Raw genomic sequence first — 18753 nt, forward strand, 5'->3', positions numbered from 1 at the left:
GTACATTATTAGATATGTTAGAAACTTAAAAACTGTATAAATAGTTATTTTGGTCAGTACAAAATTATATCACTAATAAGGCTAATCTTAGGATTAAAGCATATGTATGTATATATGATATATATAAAAAATCTGGCTAGCCATGTTTTTGTTCTGCAACTGCAAAAATGTACTTCCAAGTCTATTCTTTTGCTTGGAAATTTGAACTGGTACAGAAACTAAGCTGAATGAGGAGGCATAACTGTAACATATATTTAACATTCTTACTTAGGAGTAGGGGAAGATGGCACTCAGAAAGTTCAACTATTGGTAGGTGGAAAACGTGATCTTCGTACATGAATTGCATTACTTTGAAGTTAGTGCATAATTTGTGTAAAGGCAGTAAAAAATGTTCAAACTTCCAGTTATAAGGTAAGTAAGTACCAGAGATATAATGTACAATATGATAAATAAAATTAACATTGCAGTATGTTATATATGAAAGTTGTTGAGAGAATAATGAGTTCTCATAACAAGGAAAAATATATATTTTTCTATTTTTTGAATTTTGTATCTATATGATGCTCACTTAACTTACTGTGATAATCATTTCATGATGTACATAAATCAAATAATGATGCTGTACACCTTAAACTTATACAGTACTGCAGGTCAATTCTGTCTCAATAAAAGTAGCAGAAAACAAAAACAAACCAAAAAACAAAAAATAAGTTCGTTTGGAATTTTCTATAAGTAAAATAATAAGATTCATACTAGAAAAATAAAATTTAGAAAATAAAACTGACATTAAGTATTCCAGAAATATCTATTAAAAAACTGCACTTATATGCAATAACATTGAATTCTATGGATCTATTAAAAGAATGAACTGAAAAGTGGATATAGTGGATTTCTTAGTTATTTATTATTCAGACTTTCAAGTTACATTATTTTTAAAAACATGCTAATCTATTTTCTTATTTCCTAAATTAATTTTTTTCTTGCCTTCCTATAATTGTTTTCTTTTTGATGCTTTCCTCAAATTCCTCTAAGAGCAAGTTTTATTTCTCACTCTGAATTTTATATTTCCCTGTTTCTACTGGAGATTATTTTACTTCCATGTTACTGAATAAGTGAATTTATAACTGAAGTAAAATGAAGATCACTCATCAACCTTTCACTAAGGCTAGATTAATTCTGAATAAGGTCCGGGAGTAGGTGATGGACAGGAAAGCCTTGTGTGCCGCAGTCCATGGGGTCACAAAGAGATGGACACGCCTGAGGGACTGAACTGAGATTAATTTTGTTGTTGTTCAGTCGCTCAGGCGTGTTGGACTATTTGTGACCCCATGGAACAGCAGCACACCGGGCTTCCGTGTCCTTCACCATCTCCCAGAGCTTGCTCAAACTCACGTCCATTGAGTCAGTGATGCCATCTAACCATCTCATCCTCTGTCGTCCCCTTCTCCTACCTTTAATCTTTCCCAGCATCACAACCTTTCCTAACGAGTCGGCTCTTCACTTCAGGTGATCAAAATATTGGAGCTTCAGCATCAGTCCTTCCAAGGAATATTCAGGATTAATTTCCTTTAGGATTGACTGGTTTGATCGCCTTGCAGTCCAAGGGACTCTCAAGAATCGTCTCCAACACAACAGTTAAGCATCAATTCTCCAGCACTCAGCCTTCTTTATGGTCCAACTCTCACATCTGTACATGACTATTGGAAAAACCATAGCTTTGACTACACGGACCTTTGGTGGCAAAGTGATTTCTGCTTTTTAATACACTGTCTAGGTTTGTCATAGTTTTTCTTCCAAGGGGCAAGTGTCTTTTAAGTTCACGGCTGCAGTCATCATCTGTAGTAACAGGAGCCCAAGAAAATAAAGTCTCTCACTATTTCCATTGTTTCCCCATCTATTTGCCATGAAGTAACAAACGACATTTGGGACCAGATGCCATGACCTTCGATTTTTGAATGTTGAGTTTTAAGCCAGTTTTTTCACTCTCCTCTTTTACATTTACCAAGAGGCTCTCTAGTTCCTCTTATCTGAGGTTATTGATATTTCTCCCAGCAATCTTGACTCCAGCTTGTGCTTCATGCAGCCCAGCATTTCGCATGATGTATTCTACATATAAGTCAAATAAGCCGGGTGACAATACACAGCCTCAACGTACTCCTTTCCCAATGTGGAGCCAGTCCGTTGTTCCATGTCCAGTTCTAACTGTTGCTTCTTGATTTGCATACAGGTTTCTCAGCAGGCAGGTAAGGTGGTCTGGTATTCCCATCTCTTGAAGAATTTTCCACAGTTTGTTGTGATCCACATAGTCAAAGGCTTTAGCGTAGTCAATGAAGCAGAAGGACATTTTTTTTTCTGGAATTCCCTTGCTTTTTTCTATAATCCAATGAAAAGTAAAGTGAAAGTTGCTCAGTCATGTCCGACTCTGCGACCCCATGGACCATAGAATTCTTCAGGACAGAAACCTGGAGTGTGTAGCTTTTCCTTCTCCAGGGGATCTTCCCAACCTAGAGATCAAACCCAGGTCTCCCACACTGCATGTGGATTCTTTACCAGCTAAGCCACAAGGGAAGCCAAAGAACACTGGAGTGGGTAGCCTATCCCTTCTCCAGCGGCTCTTCCTGACCCAGGAATCAAACCAGGGTCTCCTGCATTGCAGGTGGATTCTTTACCAACTGAGCTATGAGGGAAGCCTAGCTTGCTATGATCCGAAGGATGTTGGTAATTTGATCTCTGTTCTTCTGCCATTTGTAAATCCAGTTTGATGATCTGCGAGTTCTCGGTTTCAAAACTGTTGAAGCCTAGCTTGGAGAATTTTGAGCATTACTTTGCTAGCATGTGACATGAGTGCACTTATGTAGTAATATGAACATTCTTTGGCATTGTCCTTCTTTGGGACTGGAATGAAAACTGACCTATTCTAGTCCTGTGGCCACTGTTGAGTGAGTTTTCTAAATTTGATGGCATATTCAGTACAGAACTTTAACAGCATTATCTTTCAGGATTTAAAATAGCTCAACTGGAACTCCATCACCTCCACTGGTTTTGCTCATAGTGATGTTTCCTAAGGTACACTTGACTTCGTACTCCAGGATATCTGGCCTGGGTGAGTGAGCCTACTACTGTGGTTATCTGGGTCGTTACGATCTTTTTTGTGTAGTTCTTCTGTGTATTCTTGCCACCTCTTAAAGTAGGGGTAATGTCCTCAGTTCAGTTCAGTTGCTCAGTCGTGTCTGACTCTTTGCAACCCCATGAACTGCAGCACGCCAGGCCTCCCTGTCCATCACCAACTCCCGGAGTCCAAACCCATGTCCACTGAATCTGGCTAAGCTTCATCCTCTGATCCAGACATTCTTCTTTAATAGTAATATTAACATTATTCTATCTATATTTAATTGCAAAGTTTTTTTTTCCTAGAGAGATGTGGCTCAAAACAGTAACAATGTAGCAGAAAGTTATATAAACCACCAAGTAATTACCACTTTCATATTACTAACGATTATTTTAGGCTATAAATGAATTAACCATTATGGATCTGGAATAAAGCAAATATTCTTCCAGAAAAGAAAAACATCTGACCGTACTATTACTGTAATTAAAATCAGACTGACAGTGTAATTAAAGGCTTGCTTTAACTACTGATATAACTGCTAGCATATACTATGGTGTTCAGAATATTTTATAAATATTATGCAAAATCTTGAGTTGTTTTAGATCAAGGAAAAGTTTATTTTGACATAATTGAGGAGTATGAGAAACAGATAAAAAATAAATAGGCAAATCCAAAAGGAAAAGATTTACATAAAGGAAACGCTCATCTTTTAAGATTGATCCTAATTCTAAGAACTTCCCATACAATGGAAATATATTAAAAATAGCAATTTGATATATTATATGGCAATAATCCAATTCAGTAAGGCAAGTATTTCCAAAAAATGTATTTTAAAAATATGTGGGTTAATTGAGGCTCAAAGATGTTCAGTGAATTGCCCTGGGATCAAATCATTAATTAAGAAGGAACAATCAGGACTAGAGACTCTTCTCACTCATAATCCCAGGCTGTTTTCATTATATAGGGCTGTCTTTTAGTAATATCAACTGATGCTTCCTGGTTCTTCTAAATATAAAATAAATGTCTCTTTCTGTAATAAAATGCTATTTTATTATACAACAATTTCCAGGTTGAACCACTCCATTAATTTGAGATAGTCTTTTTAAAGTATATTCTCTAACCTAATTACAATATTATCCCCAAAGTCCTTACATTTTAATAATCGTATATGAAGATGAATCCATACCAATTTACACACAGAAAGGAAAGATGCTGTGGTCAAAAGCTACCATTTTAAGAGAAATAGAGAAAAAATAGATACAGGTGTATTTTAAAAAGCAGAAGGAATTAACCACTTAACTGAAGATTACTTGTAAATGACATCTTATTACTTCTGTAGTATGAAATGCGAAATAGCCTCACCCAACCACAGATGTGTAATAGTTCCTAATTCATACAAATATTTCAACATTTCCAAGTATAAAAACTTATTAGAATTAAAGATTTCATCAACTTTTTTTGGTATTCACCAAGCAGTAAAATGACGTAAGAATGGGAAGAGGGAATTAGCTAAAAAGAAAAATAATATTTAATCAATACCCACCTTATGCATGAATTTATTTAGTTTCTTTACTTATTACAGTTGATCCCTGAACAACATGGGGATTAATCGTGCATAATTTACAGTCAGCCCTATGTATCTGCAGTTCTTCCACATCTATGAATTCACCAACCACAAACTACTTAATATTATAGCATTTACTAAATGCAAAATATCCGTATTTAAGTGAACCCACGTAGTTGAAGACCATGTTATTCAACAATCAACTGTATTATTGAAAGAGATAATTTTGTCATTTCGATATATACTGAATACATCGATTTTCATAAGTTATAACTTTAGAAAAGTGTAACAATTTCATTTTTAAAAACTAACCTGTCTACTTCATCTCGTGCCACAATGTCTCCTTTCTTTAAGGCTTTTATAGCAAACATTTCATTAGTGTGTTTATATTCAGCCAAAAGCACCTGAAATTAGATTAAAATAATTATTTCTCATTTGAATGATTAGAATGCCTACAAAGAAAGAAAATTTAAAAGATTACCTTTCCAAAATGTCCTCTACCCAAGACAGCACAACACCTGAAGTCTTGTAGACTGAACTGAAACATTTGTTGAGATCTGAAAACAGTAATGCCGATTAAAAATATGGCAAAAGCATGGGACCAAACAGGTAAGTAAAGCTGTGGATATATTCTTTACCTTCTGTCCTCAAGTTCATGAATACCACTATACTCTAGGCCTGACTGAGGGATATCAGGCTCATATTCAGATTGAGATTTTGGAAGTATTCTGTTTCTGTCATTCTCAGTATCAAAAACAGTTTCTGAATCCTGCAAAATATTAAACACTCATTAAATCATAGAAACATTCAGAAAACAACTTATTAGGTAAGAATAAAGAAAAAATGTTAAGTCAATATAAATATGAATGAGAAAATAAAATTCAGATATTATTATTAGGTATTCATTTTTATGGTCATTAATTATATATTACTCTTATCTTAAAAATATAAAAAATGAATAATAAAAATACTAATTTGAAAAGACACAGGAGCTCCAATGTTCACAGCAGCACTATTTACAATAGCTAGTTTCATGGAAGCAACCAAAGTGTCCACCAACAGACCACTGGTTTAAGAAGATGCGGTATATACAGATGACCAATAGGCACATGAAAGGGTATTCTCTTACACTGTTGGTAGGAATGTAAATTGGTGCAGCCACTATAGAAAACAGTACAGAGGTTCTTAAAAAAACTAAAAATACAGTTGCCCTATAATCCAGCAATCCCACTCCTGGGCATATACTGAGACAAATTTCTAATTCAAAAAGATACACGCACCCCTATGTTCTTGCAGCACTATTTACAATAGCCAAGGCATGGAAACAACCTGAATGTCCACTGGTAGATCAATGGATAAAGAAAACTTGGTGTGTGTGTGTATATATATACACACAGACACACAGTAGAATTACTCAGCCATTAAAAAAGAATGAAATAATGCTGTCTGCACTAACATGGATGGACCTAGAGATTATCATGATACATGAATTAAGTCAGAAAGAGAAAGACAAATACCACATGATATCATTTATATGTGGAATCTAAAATATAACACAAATGAACGTATCTACAAAACAAAGCACTCAGAAATATAGAGAACAGATTTGTGGTTGTCAAGGGCGACGGGGTTGGGGGAGGAAAGGATTGGGAATGTGGGATTAGCAGACGCAAACTACTATATACAGGATGGATAAACAACAAGGTCCTACTATATAGCATAAGAAATTATATTCAATATCCTGTGATAAACTGTAATGGAAAAAAATATATGTATAACTGAGTCACTCTGCTCTACAGAAGAAATTAAGCACAACACTATATATCAACTATACTTCAATATAATTGTTTTAAACTGTGGTATATAGATATAGAATGGAAAATTAATCTCTGCCCACAAAAAGAATGAAATAATGCCCTCTACAGCAATATGGATGGACCTATAGAATATTACCCTTAGTGAAGTAAGTCAGAGGAAGAAATGGTATATATCCCATATGTGGAATCTAGAAAATAATATAAATGAATATATTTACAAAACAGAAATAGACTCATAGATTTAGAAAACAAAGTTGTGGTTACCAGGGGGAGAAGGAATAGGAGAGGGACAAACTAAGGGTATAGGGTTATTATGTACAAACTTCTATAAATAAAATAGATAATAGGATATATTGTATGGCACAGGGAATTATAACCATTATCTTGTAAAAAGCTATAATGAAATAGACTCTGAAAAAAATACTGAATCACTATGCTGTATACCTGAAACAGTGTTGTAAATCAATCATATTTCAATTTAAAAAAAATGAATACATTACTTTCATTTTATATGCATTTTCAGGTATCATGTTAACCTAGTTAGAAGATGCACAGTCAGGAAATACTTCATCTAATATCAGCCATACTCCCAGCTCCTAGAATAAGCAACCTATTCCATCTCTAGTGGCTCATGGGCATCCAGTGGTTTTTACGTTTCACTCACAAGAAACAACTTAAAAGTGCATCTCATTCACTATGATGCTATAGTGTTAGTTGCTCAGTTGTGTTGGACTCTTTGCAATTCCATGTAGTCCTCCAGGCTCCTCTGTCCATGAGGATTCTCCAGGCAAGAATACTGCAGTGGGTTGCCATGTCCTCCAGGGGATCTTCCTTACCCAGGGATCCAATCCCAGTCTCCCACATTGCAGGCAGATTCTTTTCCATCTGAGCCACAAGGGAAGCCCAATGATGCTACAGCTGATAAATTACCATGATGCTATAACTGGTAATTTATTTGGTGAAAAGGAATTATACAAGGTTTAAAATGCCTTACCGGTCCTGGTGTATCCAAATCTCTTGCAGATTCATCTATTTCACCAAGGGAAGAATCACGTGGTGGGGCTGGAGGAGGCTCAGGTTCAAGATCAAAGTCCAACTTGGTTACTGTTGAATCACTTATAAAAGATAAAGCAATTCACCAAAAGCAGTAATCAAAAGTATATATTTTAAATAGCTTTAAAATTAAAGCAAACAATTTTATTGTTTTTAAAAGTCGAGCACTAACTTCAAAATACTATTTGGAAAAAATGAGACTTCTAATAGATTCACTGTAATCAATATGTATGAGTGTCACAATAATTATTTTATAAAAGCTTAAAAATGTTAAAATACATACCTAGCTGGAGGTGCTAATTCAGGGATGTGTACATCAACCACTGGCACTGCAGCAGGCACAGGGGCTTGAGGGCTGAAGGTGCCAGAATGATTTACTGTAGGAATAGCTCTTCTCACAAGTCTTCCCCATGTGGCGATATTAATATTCATTTGAGGAGCTCTGAGAAAGGTTTTGCCTGTGGATATTGTAAATAAAGAAAACCGAACAAGTAATTTTTTTATTACCAAAAGCCATAACTGAAAAATTCATATTCACTGGTTTATAATTTATGAAGAACAAACAGTATCTGTCATTTAAAAAAACAGTTCTTAACTATTTGTTATTAAAGGCTAGTGCAAAAAAGCAAAATCTGTTTAAAAAATAAATAGGTAGGAATTGCTCATTTAAGTCTAGTAATGATAGGCGGTTAAGGTTGAAAAAAAAAAAGAATTCGTATCTTTTAGAGATACTAACTGTAATATTTATGGATGAATCAATATGATGTCTGGGTTCACTTCAAATAAGCTGAGGAAGTTGTGAGTGATGGAACATGGATGAAACAAAATTGGACATGAGTTGACTGTTGTTGAAGCTGAGTGATGTTACATTGCACTAGTCTCTATATATATGTTTAAAACTTTCCCTAACAAAATTAAGTAAATAACTGAACAAATAAGCAAAAAGCAAAGATGGGTATCACTTTTTAAACAGTATGTACATTTAAAACATTTAAGATAACACCAAAACACTCTGTACCTGATTTCTTAGTAATTACCTTGTTGTTTGGAAAAAATTTTCTTTTGTCTTTGGAGTTTTGGTCTTCTTTCAATAACTGGATTAAAAAAGGTAACCTGCAGTGAAGAAAATTTAAGTTGACATGAATACAGTATTAGATTCATGGTTCATGAAATTCAGTAAACTTCTAAGTTTTAAAAACTTAAGAGAATCTGAGATATAATTTGGTTCCATCCCCTCATTTTCTAGATAAGATAACAGACCTAGAAAAGAAAAATGATTTGTCTTAGGGTAATATACTATTTAGTGGCAGAGTTGAGCCAAGAATTCAAGTTATCTGTCATTCAGCCTAAATACTCTTCCCACTTCTACATCATGTTGCTTACATATATAACTTCAATTGCAGTTATGCATATTTAAAATAAAATACATTTATTACCTCTGCAAATAAAGTACCCTGTGGTTCCAAATAGAGACACATGCCATGCCGTTGGTTGTCTAAAAAATCTTCTAACCTCAGAAATTTTACAGCACACAGAGATCGCCAATCACGCCAATAAACTGAAATTTCCAGTTCACGTGACTAGAATAATTAAATAAAAAATAAAGAAAACAGGGAAGACATCATTGGACAAACATGTGAATAAAATATTACAAAAAGTACAAAATACAAATACAATAAACAAAGATAACATACACAATGGTCACACTATTTTAAAGAGTGCTTTTATAATGTTTCTCTGTTATGTATTACTTTAACAAACATATATTTTACTAAAAGGAAGAAATTCATATTCTGACACTCCTCAGTTAAGGTATTTCTTTTAGATAAAGAATACATAACTGGGAACTAACAATACAGACGAATGACCACAGAAACTCTTCCCCATCTCACAGCTTCAATATCTTTTGGATTTTCCTCTTCCAACTGGTATCATTTGTTGTGCTATTGTATGACCTCAGTGTTCACCTCAAAGAACCCATTTCAAACCTTTTTCTTTCTTTCTTATTTATTTTTTTGGCTATGTGGCATGTAGGATCTTCCCCGGCCAGGGACTGAACCTGTGGCCCCTGCGTTGGGAGTGTGAAGTCTTAACCATTGGACTACCAGGGAAGTCCAAACCTTATTATCTCAATGCTAAATCAGGAAAACATCTGTAAACAGCATTTATTCTCTGCTTTCAGTGTGCCACACACTATGCCAAACACTTTTAAGAATGTTAGATCATTTAATCTTCTAAAGAATAATACTGAGTAACAGGACCAACAGGGGTCTGCATAGGTCAGCATTAAACAGAAAACCAAGTTTTTTACAGAAAGATGTTCATTTATTACAATATCAGACAAAACAAAACAATAAAGCTGCACAAAACCAGGGACAAGTATATTATACCATATCTACATGAGGGAAAACTCTATAAAAATAATGCTTATGTGGAAAAATATATTTAAGGTTTTAACAATCAATTTTATTAAATATACTTGTAGAATATACTTGTAGAACACAGTTTATAATTTGGAGGCAAAGCCATAAATAGACCTCTACATACAAGTCATAATCTACATACATTTAAATTATAAAGCATGACTTCCCCATTATTTTGTTTTTCAGAATTTTGTGGATCATCCATAGAAAGAGATAAATGGTTTTTCCTTTAGGCTCAACAAAGTAATACATTATTTCTTTCATATAAAAACTTTCAGTTTGTGAACTTATGCATCTTATTATCTAAACTCCTAGTATGCATAATAAAATCATTTGACTTACAGAAAATACTTACAAAAAACAACACATGAAAAAAATCAGTCAAGACACAATGTGCTAGAAGGTCTCACAGACAATCAGGAAAAATGACAAGGAAAAGACACCTTGGCAGTGAGCACATGAGCTGAGGACCTCCTACCTCACTGCTTCTTTCTGATATTACTAATGGAAAGAATATTTGTCATGAAAGGGGAAGTATAATTATTTCAAGATCAACAATGGCATTTAGAAGTGATAAGTATTAATGCTATATTATTCTATTCAAGTTAGAATTTTAAGTATTTTGAAAACAGTTATCTTTGGAACTATAAACTACATAATTGAACCAGAGGTTGGTAGTTTAGACTACATTATTTTAAACTAGAAATGGAGAAGTCTACTTTCCATATTCTCCAACAGTATCAGGGAGGAAAACTTGTTTTGAATCAGGCAAATGAAAGTAGTATTGATGCTGGGGATGGAATTAGTAATACTTAAAAGTTGTTATACTTTTCACACTGTGACTAACACTTTCTCTTTCATAATAATATAAACCCTAAGTTAGTGATTTAATTTAATTATTTGGAAGAATGAGGACAGGAGTGTGGATAGTTTAATAGTATGTATTGGCAATTTCTGATAATGCAAAAACAATAAATAGGAATCCCTTGAGAAGTTCTCTACTAATCTTGTCCTCATTCCTACATTTCAGCCTCTCACTCCCACCAGTATCTATAATCTTTCCACAGCCTCAGCTGTTTGCATCCTTCTCTGACCATCACCTCCTAACATTCTAGTAGCTCAGTCTTTCTAGCCCCTCAACATCCACTGATCCTTCAACCTGTTACTTCTAATCCACTAATTCTACGACCTTTCTACTGGCTCCCACTCTGTCAATATTCTCTTCTTCTTTTTCCATTGATCAGTGAACATTCTCTAGGACTCTGCTCTTAACAGAACTGCTGCTGCTGCTGCTGCTATGCCACTTCAGTCATGTCTGACTCTGTGAGACCCCATAGACGGCAGCCCACCAGGCTCCTCTTTCCCTGGGATTCTCCAGGCAAGAATACTGGAGTGGGTTGCCATTTCCTTCTCCAATGCATGAAAGTGAAAAGTGAAAGTGAAGTTGTGTCTGACTCTTAGTGACCCCATGGACTGCAGGCTACCAGGCTCCTCCGTCCATGGGATTTTCCAGGCAAGGGCACTGGAGTGGGGTGCCATTGCCTTCTCCAGAACTGGTTCCTGTTAAAATTTTTCCAAGCTTCAATTCATCCTGTTTCTAATATTGATAAAGATGGTTCCCCATTACATTAGCAAAGTTAATCAAAAGGAAATGTGAATGGTAAGAGGTTATACATAAGGATTCTTGCTTTTTATTTCAATCTCTCATGGAAGGATTAAACTTTTTGCTAGAGGAAGGCTGAGGGAATTCAGAAAAAATGTGAAATTAGACAGCTATTGTGTTTCTAATAAATATTAATAAAGAAGAAATTTTCTAAGAAAATATAAAAAGGGTAACCTGATAAGAACAGAAAGAACTCAGAACTGATAGTACACTTCAGAATCCTAGTTTATACCTTGAGCTAGTTATTTAACCTCTAGAACACAAAATATCCTTATTAATCTGTAAAATGAGGAGGCTGGTTTACATCAGTAATTTTCAAAACTTTTTTTTTAAACTGCCAAATTTCAAATGACATCTTACCCTGAATCTCAAAACAAAACACATACAGAAAAATAGTTTGTGTTGTATCTGAAATAATTCTACAAGAGCCCCAAGCTCCCATGAACATAATTTTAACTTTTCTAGATCATTCTAAATCTAGATAATTTCTACAGTATCTCAAAACTCTAAAAAGATCTATCTGGGAGTTCTCTGTGGCCTAGAGGTTTAAATTCTGGGCTTTCACTGCCATGGCCTGGATTCAGTTCCTTGTTGGGAAACTGAGATTTCACAAGTTACATGGCATGACCAAAAATACAACATAAATTAAAAAATAAATGAAAAGATCTATGAATTTTTGTATTTTGGAAAAGAAACAGTATAGACAACTTAGTTCTAGAATGTCATAGCAAAGAAGCTTGACATTAGGCAAAATGCTGAGCATGAACATGTCAGTTTAAAATAATATCTTCTATAAATGTTTCTATAAACATTTTCTATAAATAAATATTCTAAAAATATAAGGGATAAAATAAAAACTAAAAAAGCACATGAAAGGTAAAATATACTACATAAACAGAAGTATTTATCATGCTTAGTAATGTGGCCTTCCCCAAAGAGGAGCTTCTAATCCAGTCAGGGATAGGTAACATGCACATTAGGAACTCAGAAGGTCAAACTGGCCTAAGGGATGAATAGCTTTACTTAGCTATGCAGTGTCTTCAAAGTTTCAAGAGAGAATTACTCCAAAGTGGGAAGAAAGTCTCATATCATGAAGAAGAAAAACAATTTCAGATGAAGATTACAGTGCAAGTAAAACATTACCAAACAACAGTTATCAAACTTTGTAGTTTTCTAAGTGTGTAGGTTGGGTAATAGTAAATTATTCACTCTTTACCAGGTTTTCATCATCTTCTGCTGTTTCTTCATTTTTGCCACTGTTAACTTTCTATCTCATACAAATTATCAAGGAAGAAAGAGCATTCTGAAGGACATTCATGGTCCACTATCAGCTCTGAAATTTATTAATATATAATCACTCTGGAAGGAAATCAAATCAGTCAATCCTAAAGGAAAACAGCCCTGAAGATTCATTGGAAAAACTAATGCTGAAGCTGAAACTCCAATACTTTGGTCACCTGATGCGAGGAGCTGACTCATTTGAAAAGACCCTGATGCTGGGAAAGACTGAGGGCAGGAGGAGAAGGGAACAACAGAGGATGAGATGGTTGGATGGCATCAGCGACTCAAAGGATTTGAGTTAGGTTTGGGTGAACTGCGGGAGTTGGTGTTGGACAGGGAGGACTGGTGTGCTGTGGTTCATGGGGTCACAAAGAGTCGGACATGACTGAGTGACTGAACTGAAACTAATAAAACATTGTTAATCAACTACACTCTGATATAAAATGAGAAGTTAAAAAACCTCACTGAGAGAGAACTTACTGTAGCAATTTATTTTTTAACAGTACTATTCTTGGTACTAAAATAAAATCTATCATCATTGATTTTGCTTTATCTTCCACACTCACAAAGCATATAGTCAAGGATGTTCAAGGATGAACAGAACATGTACTACAACCTACCACTTGCCCCTTTTAAAGCACTTGGCAAACACTGCTACTTGATCAGCATAAACAACAACTCATCCAATAAACCTTAACAGTGAGCTTGAGGAAGTTACTACCAATCCATTTAGTCAATACACACAAATGGAAATCTCACTGCTATCCCTACTTTAATTTTTGTTTTATGTGTTCCTCCTTATAATTTAAAAATAATAATAATAATAACAATAATTTTATTTATTTTCGGCTGTGCTGGGTTTTCGTTGCTGCATAGGCTTTTCTGTTTAGGTTGGTGCAAAAGTAATTGCGGTTTCGCATTGTTGAACTTTGCCATTTGATACTGGAATACATTCTTAAATAAATGTGGTGACTCCTGCTCTTAATTTCATGATGTATAGATTTCATGCAGCCATGAAATTAAAAGACACTTGCTCCTTGGAAAAAAAGCAATCACAAACCTAGACAAAGATTAAAAAACAGAGACATTACTTTGCCTATAGGTCCATATAGTCAGAGCTATGGTTTTTCCAGTAGTCACGTACAGATGTTAAGAGTTGGATCATAAAGAAAGCTGAGCATCAAAGAACTGATGCCTTCAACCTGTGGTGTAGGGGAAGACTCTTGATAGTCCCTCGGACAGCAAGGACACCAAACCAGTCAGTCCTAAAGGAAATCAACCCTGAATATTCATTGGAAGGACTGATGCTGAATCTGAAGCTACAATACTTTGGCCACCTGATGTGAAGAACTGATTCATTGGAAAAGACCTGGATGTTGGGAAAGATTGAAGGCAGGAGGAGAAGGGGACGACAGATGATGAGATGGTTGGATGGCATCACAGACTCAATGGACATGAGTTTGAGCAAACTGTAAGAGATGGTGAAGGACAGGGAAGCCTGGTGTGATGCAGTCCATGGGGTCACAAAGAGTTGGACACAACTTAGTGACTGAACAACAACACTATACATCACTTTAATGTGAATTTCTTACTTTATGTTTTTTGCTGATGACTTAATAATTGAGGTTTATTTTATATTTAGACTATAGAAATGATGATAGACAAAAAGCAAATTCAAGTGACATTTTTTATTTGAATGACTTTTTTATTTGAGTTCATAAAGCAGCAGAGATAACACAGAACATCAACAATGCATTTGGCCAGGAATTGCTAATAAACAGACAGTACAGTGGTGGTTCAAGTTTTGCAAAGGAGAGGAGAGCATAGTGGCTGGCAATTAGAGGTTGACAACGACCAACTGAGAGCAATCATCAAAGCCAATCCCCTCACGACTATGTGAGAAGTTGTCGAAGAACTCAACGTCAACCATCCTATAGTCATTTGGCATTTGAAGCAAATCAGAAAGGTGAAAAAGCTCTGTAAGTGGGTGCCTCATGAGCTGACTGCAAATCAAAAAAAAACTGTTGTTTTAAGCATGTCTTCTCTTACTGTACACAAGTTCTCTTACTGTACACAAGAACAACAAACCATTTCTCAGTTAGATTGTGACATTCGACAAAAAGTGGATTGTATGACAACCAGCAATGACCAGCTCAGCAGACGGACTGAGAAGAAGCTCCAAGACACTTTCAAAAGCCAAACTGGCACCAAAAAAAGGTCATGGTTTCTGGTGGTCTGCTTCCAGTTTGAGGCACTACAGCTTTTGGAATCCCAGAGAAACCATTACATCTGAGAAGTATGCTCAGCAAATCGATGAGATGTACCAAAACTGCAATGCCTGCCGCCAGCATTGGTCAACAAAAAGGGCCCAATTCTCCACAGCAATGCCTGACTGCGTAATCGCATAACCAACGCTTCAAAAGTTGAATAAATTGGCTATGAAGTTTTGCCTCATCCACTATATTCATCTGACCTCTCACCAACCAACTACCATTTCTTCAAGCATCTCAACAACTTTATGCAGGGAAAACACACAACCAGCAGGAGGCAGAAAATGCTTTCAAAAAGTTTATTGAATCCTGAAGCATGATTTTTATGGTACAAGAATAAACAATCTTATTTCTCATTGGCAAAATGTATTGATTGCAATGGTTCCTATTTTGATAGCTAAAAATGGGCTTGAGCCTAATCATAATGATTTAAAATTCATGGTCTGAAACTGCAATTACTTTTGTATGAACCTAATAGTTGGAGCAAGTGGGGGCTACTCTCCAGTTGCAGTGCATTGGATTCTCATTGTTGTGGCTTCTTCTTGTTGCAGGCATGGGCTCTAGGGCACACAGGCTTTCAGTAGTTGTAACACATGGGCTCAGTAGTTGTGGCTCCCAGAACACAGGCTGAACAGTTGTGGTGCAGGGGCTTAGTTGCTCTGAGGCATGTGGGATCTTCCCAGATCAGGGATTGAACCTATGTCTCCTGCATTGGCAGGTGGATTCTTTACCACTGAGTCACAAGGGAAGCCCCTCCTTTTCACTTTAAAGACAGTTACCAAATCTTAGTTAAATCTATAATTGATTTTAAATCCCATTTGCTTTGAAGTGTTTCATCTGTAACAGGAATTTCATCATCTCAACATCCTAGCAACTCTTCACTAGATACTGGATAAGCTTTCATAAGGTTATGATCTGATTCTACCCAGTTTTCTACTTCTCCTTGGCAAATCTTCCTTCTTTTCCTATGCTAGGAATACTGCTTAAGATTTGATTGTTAGAGCTTTTTTTTTCTTCCTTTATAAACTCTTTCCCATTATGGGCTAGTAACTTTTTTATTAGCTTCTATATTTGTATTGGGAAAGGAGTACATCAAAGTTGTATATTGTCACCCTGCCAGGTTCCTTGGTCCATGGGCAAGAATACTGGAGTGGTTTGCTATTTCCTTTTCCAGAAGATCTTCCTGACCGAGGGATTGAACCCAGTTCTCCTACACTGCAGGCAGATTCTTTACCAACTGAGCTACCAGGGAAGCTCCAAAAAATACTGGAGTGTGTTGCCGTGCCCTCCTCCAGAGGATCTTCCCAATCCAGGGACTGAACCCAGGTCTCCCTCACTGAAGGTTGATTCTTTACAGTCTGAGCCACCAGGGAAGCCCCTGCTTATTTAACTTACATGCAAGGAACATCATGTGAAATCCTGGGCTGGATGAATCACAAGCTGGAATCAAGATTGCCGGGAGACACACCAACAATCTCAGATATGAAGATGACACCACCTTAATGGCAAAAAGCGAAGAAGAACTAAACAGCCTCTTGATAAAGGTGAAAAAGGAGAGTGAAAATGCTGGCTTAAAACTCAACATTTAAAAAACGAAGATCATGGCCTCTGATCCCATCACTTAGGGCAAACAGATGGGGAAACAATGGAAATAGTGACAGACTTTATTTTCTTGAGCTCCAAAATCACTGCAGATGGTGACTGTAAGCCATGAAATTAAAAGACACTTGCTCCTTGGAAGAAAAGCTATGACAAACATAGATGGCGTATTAAAAAGAAGAGACACCACTTTGCCAACAAAGCTCCACATAGTCAAAGATACGGTTTTACCAGTAGTCATGCAGATGTGAAAGTTGGACCATAAAGAAGGCTGAGTGCCAAAAAACTGATGCATTTAACTGTGGTGCTAGAGAAGACTCTTGAGAGTCCCTTGGACTACAAGGAGATCAAACCACTCAATCCTAAAGGAAATCAGTCCTGAATATTCATTGGAAGGACTGATGCTGAAGCTGAAGCTCCAATACTTTGGCCACCTGATGCAAAGAGCTGACTCTGGAAAAGAGCTCTTTTCCAGAGCTCTTTCAGAGCATCAGAAAAGACCCTGATACTGGGAAAGATTGAGGACAAGAGGAGAAAGGAGTGACAGAGGATGACATGGTTGGCTGACATCATTGACTCAATGGATATGAGTTTGAACAAACTCCGGGAGAAAGGGAAGGACAAAGAAACCCAGCATGCTGCAGCCCATGAAATTGCAAAGTCGGACACTATTTAGCGACTGAACAACAACAACAATATTTGTATTATTTACATCTGATCATCTAAATCAGATGTCAATTTCCCTATCAAAAGCTCTTTAGTGGTGGTAGTTTAGTCACTAAGTCATAACCCACCCTTGCAACCCCATGGACTGTAGCCTGCCAGGCTCCTCTGTCCATGGGCTTTCTCAGGCAAAAATACTGGACTGGGTTACCATTTGCCTGTCCAGGGAAATCGTCTCTTGCACTACAGGCAGATTCTCTGACTGCTGAGCCACCAGGAAAGCCCTTCAGTGAGGTGGATAGTATTATAGATAAGGAAAATGATATACACAAAAAGTTAAGCATTTGTCCAAATACATTTAAGTGGGTGACACAGTATTTGAACCAAGAAAAGCAATGGTGAGGGCCTGATTAAGATGCTGCCTCTGAGATAGAAAAGAAATAAACCAGAAAAAATATTTTAAAAGTAGAGGCCAGAGTAGTAAGTGCTACCTCATATCATCATTAAGCACTATAAATCTGCTTTCACTAATATACGTAATTTTTTAAAGACATATGTACCATTAACCTGAATACTAAATGATAAAAACATCTTTCTTATCTTTTAGATAGAATTATGATTAAATTTTAATATTTTCTTCCCACACACCAATGGATAAATCAGAATGTAAGTAAAATTATCACCATGGATTTAACTCTACTCTGGACCAAGTTTACTTCTGCTGGGTTCTGCAGCATATTACAGATTACATTCTAGCTACTCACAGTATCCATGAACTCCACTGAGATAAATGGAGGAATGCCTGAGCACAACAGTTCACTTCAAATCCAGCTTTGATAATATAACCCACAAGTGGTGAGTCAGAAAAATCTCCTTAGTGGTTAGAGAGCACATTATTAAAATTCAAAAAATAGTTCAATATTAGATCTCACCTGGTTGTCGATCTTTCAGGTTAGCACAAAGTATATATTTTCAAATCACTGCACTAATGAAAGCTCCTGCAGCAATCTGATAAGGTAGATTTATATATACCTCATCAGATGAGAAATGTCAAAAATACCTAGGTTCTTCTTAGATTCTGTTAAGAATAAAATTTATCAAACTCTTCTAAAACATAAAATATGCATGTAAAATGAATTATAAATATAATGAAAATTCGGGTAAAAAGTTTCTCATCTTACCCTGTCTAGTTCCAGTGTAAACTTCTGGTCCCACGACTGATTGGAAATGGGTTTCCAGCTAGTTTGACCAACCACAGTATTGTCCAGCTTCAAAACTGCACAGACATCATCTGTAATTACAATTTAAAAT

The 18753-nt window shown here is 36.0% G+C and overlaps 1 protein-coding gene across 2 annotated transcripts in view; it reads right to left on the reverse strand.

The window, feature by feature from the left end:
• PKN2 (protein kinase N2) overlaps window positions 1–18753 on the reverse strand; it is a 133233-nt gene that overhangs the window by 18761 nt on the left and 95719 nt on the right. For both annotated transcript variants that reach the window (XM_025288336.3, XM_025288335.3), the window contains exons 8-15: window positions 18624–18733; window positions 8980–9123; window positions 8581–8656; window positions 7827–8001; window positions 7485–7605; window positions 5312–5442; window positions 5155–5230; window positions 4986–5077 (exon numbers count right to left, since the gene is read on the reverse strand). In XM_025288336.3, coding sequence (XP_025144121.2) covers window positions 4986–5077; window positions 5155–5230; window positions 5312–5442; window positions 7485–7605; window positions 7827–8001; window positions 8581–8656; window positions 8980–9123; window positions 18624–18733 — 925 coding nt within the window. The remainder of the gene's footprint in view (window positions 1–4985; window positions 5078–5154; window positions 5231–5311; window positions 5443–7484; window positions 7606–7826; window positions 8002–8580; window positions 8657–8979; window positions 9124–18623; window positions 18734–18753) is intronic.

The sequence above is a fragment of the Bubalus bubalis genome, chromosome 6, assembly GCF_019923935.1.
Source record: "Bubalus bubalis isolate 160015118507 breed Murrah chromosome 6, NDDB_SH_1, whole genome shotgun sequence".
Taxonomy (NCBI): Eukaryota; Metazoa; Chordata; class Mammalia; order Artiodactyla; family Bovidae; genus Bubalus; species Bubalus bubalis.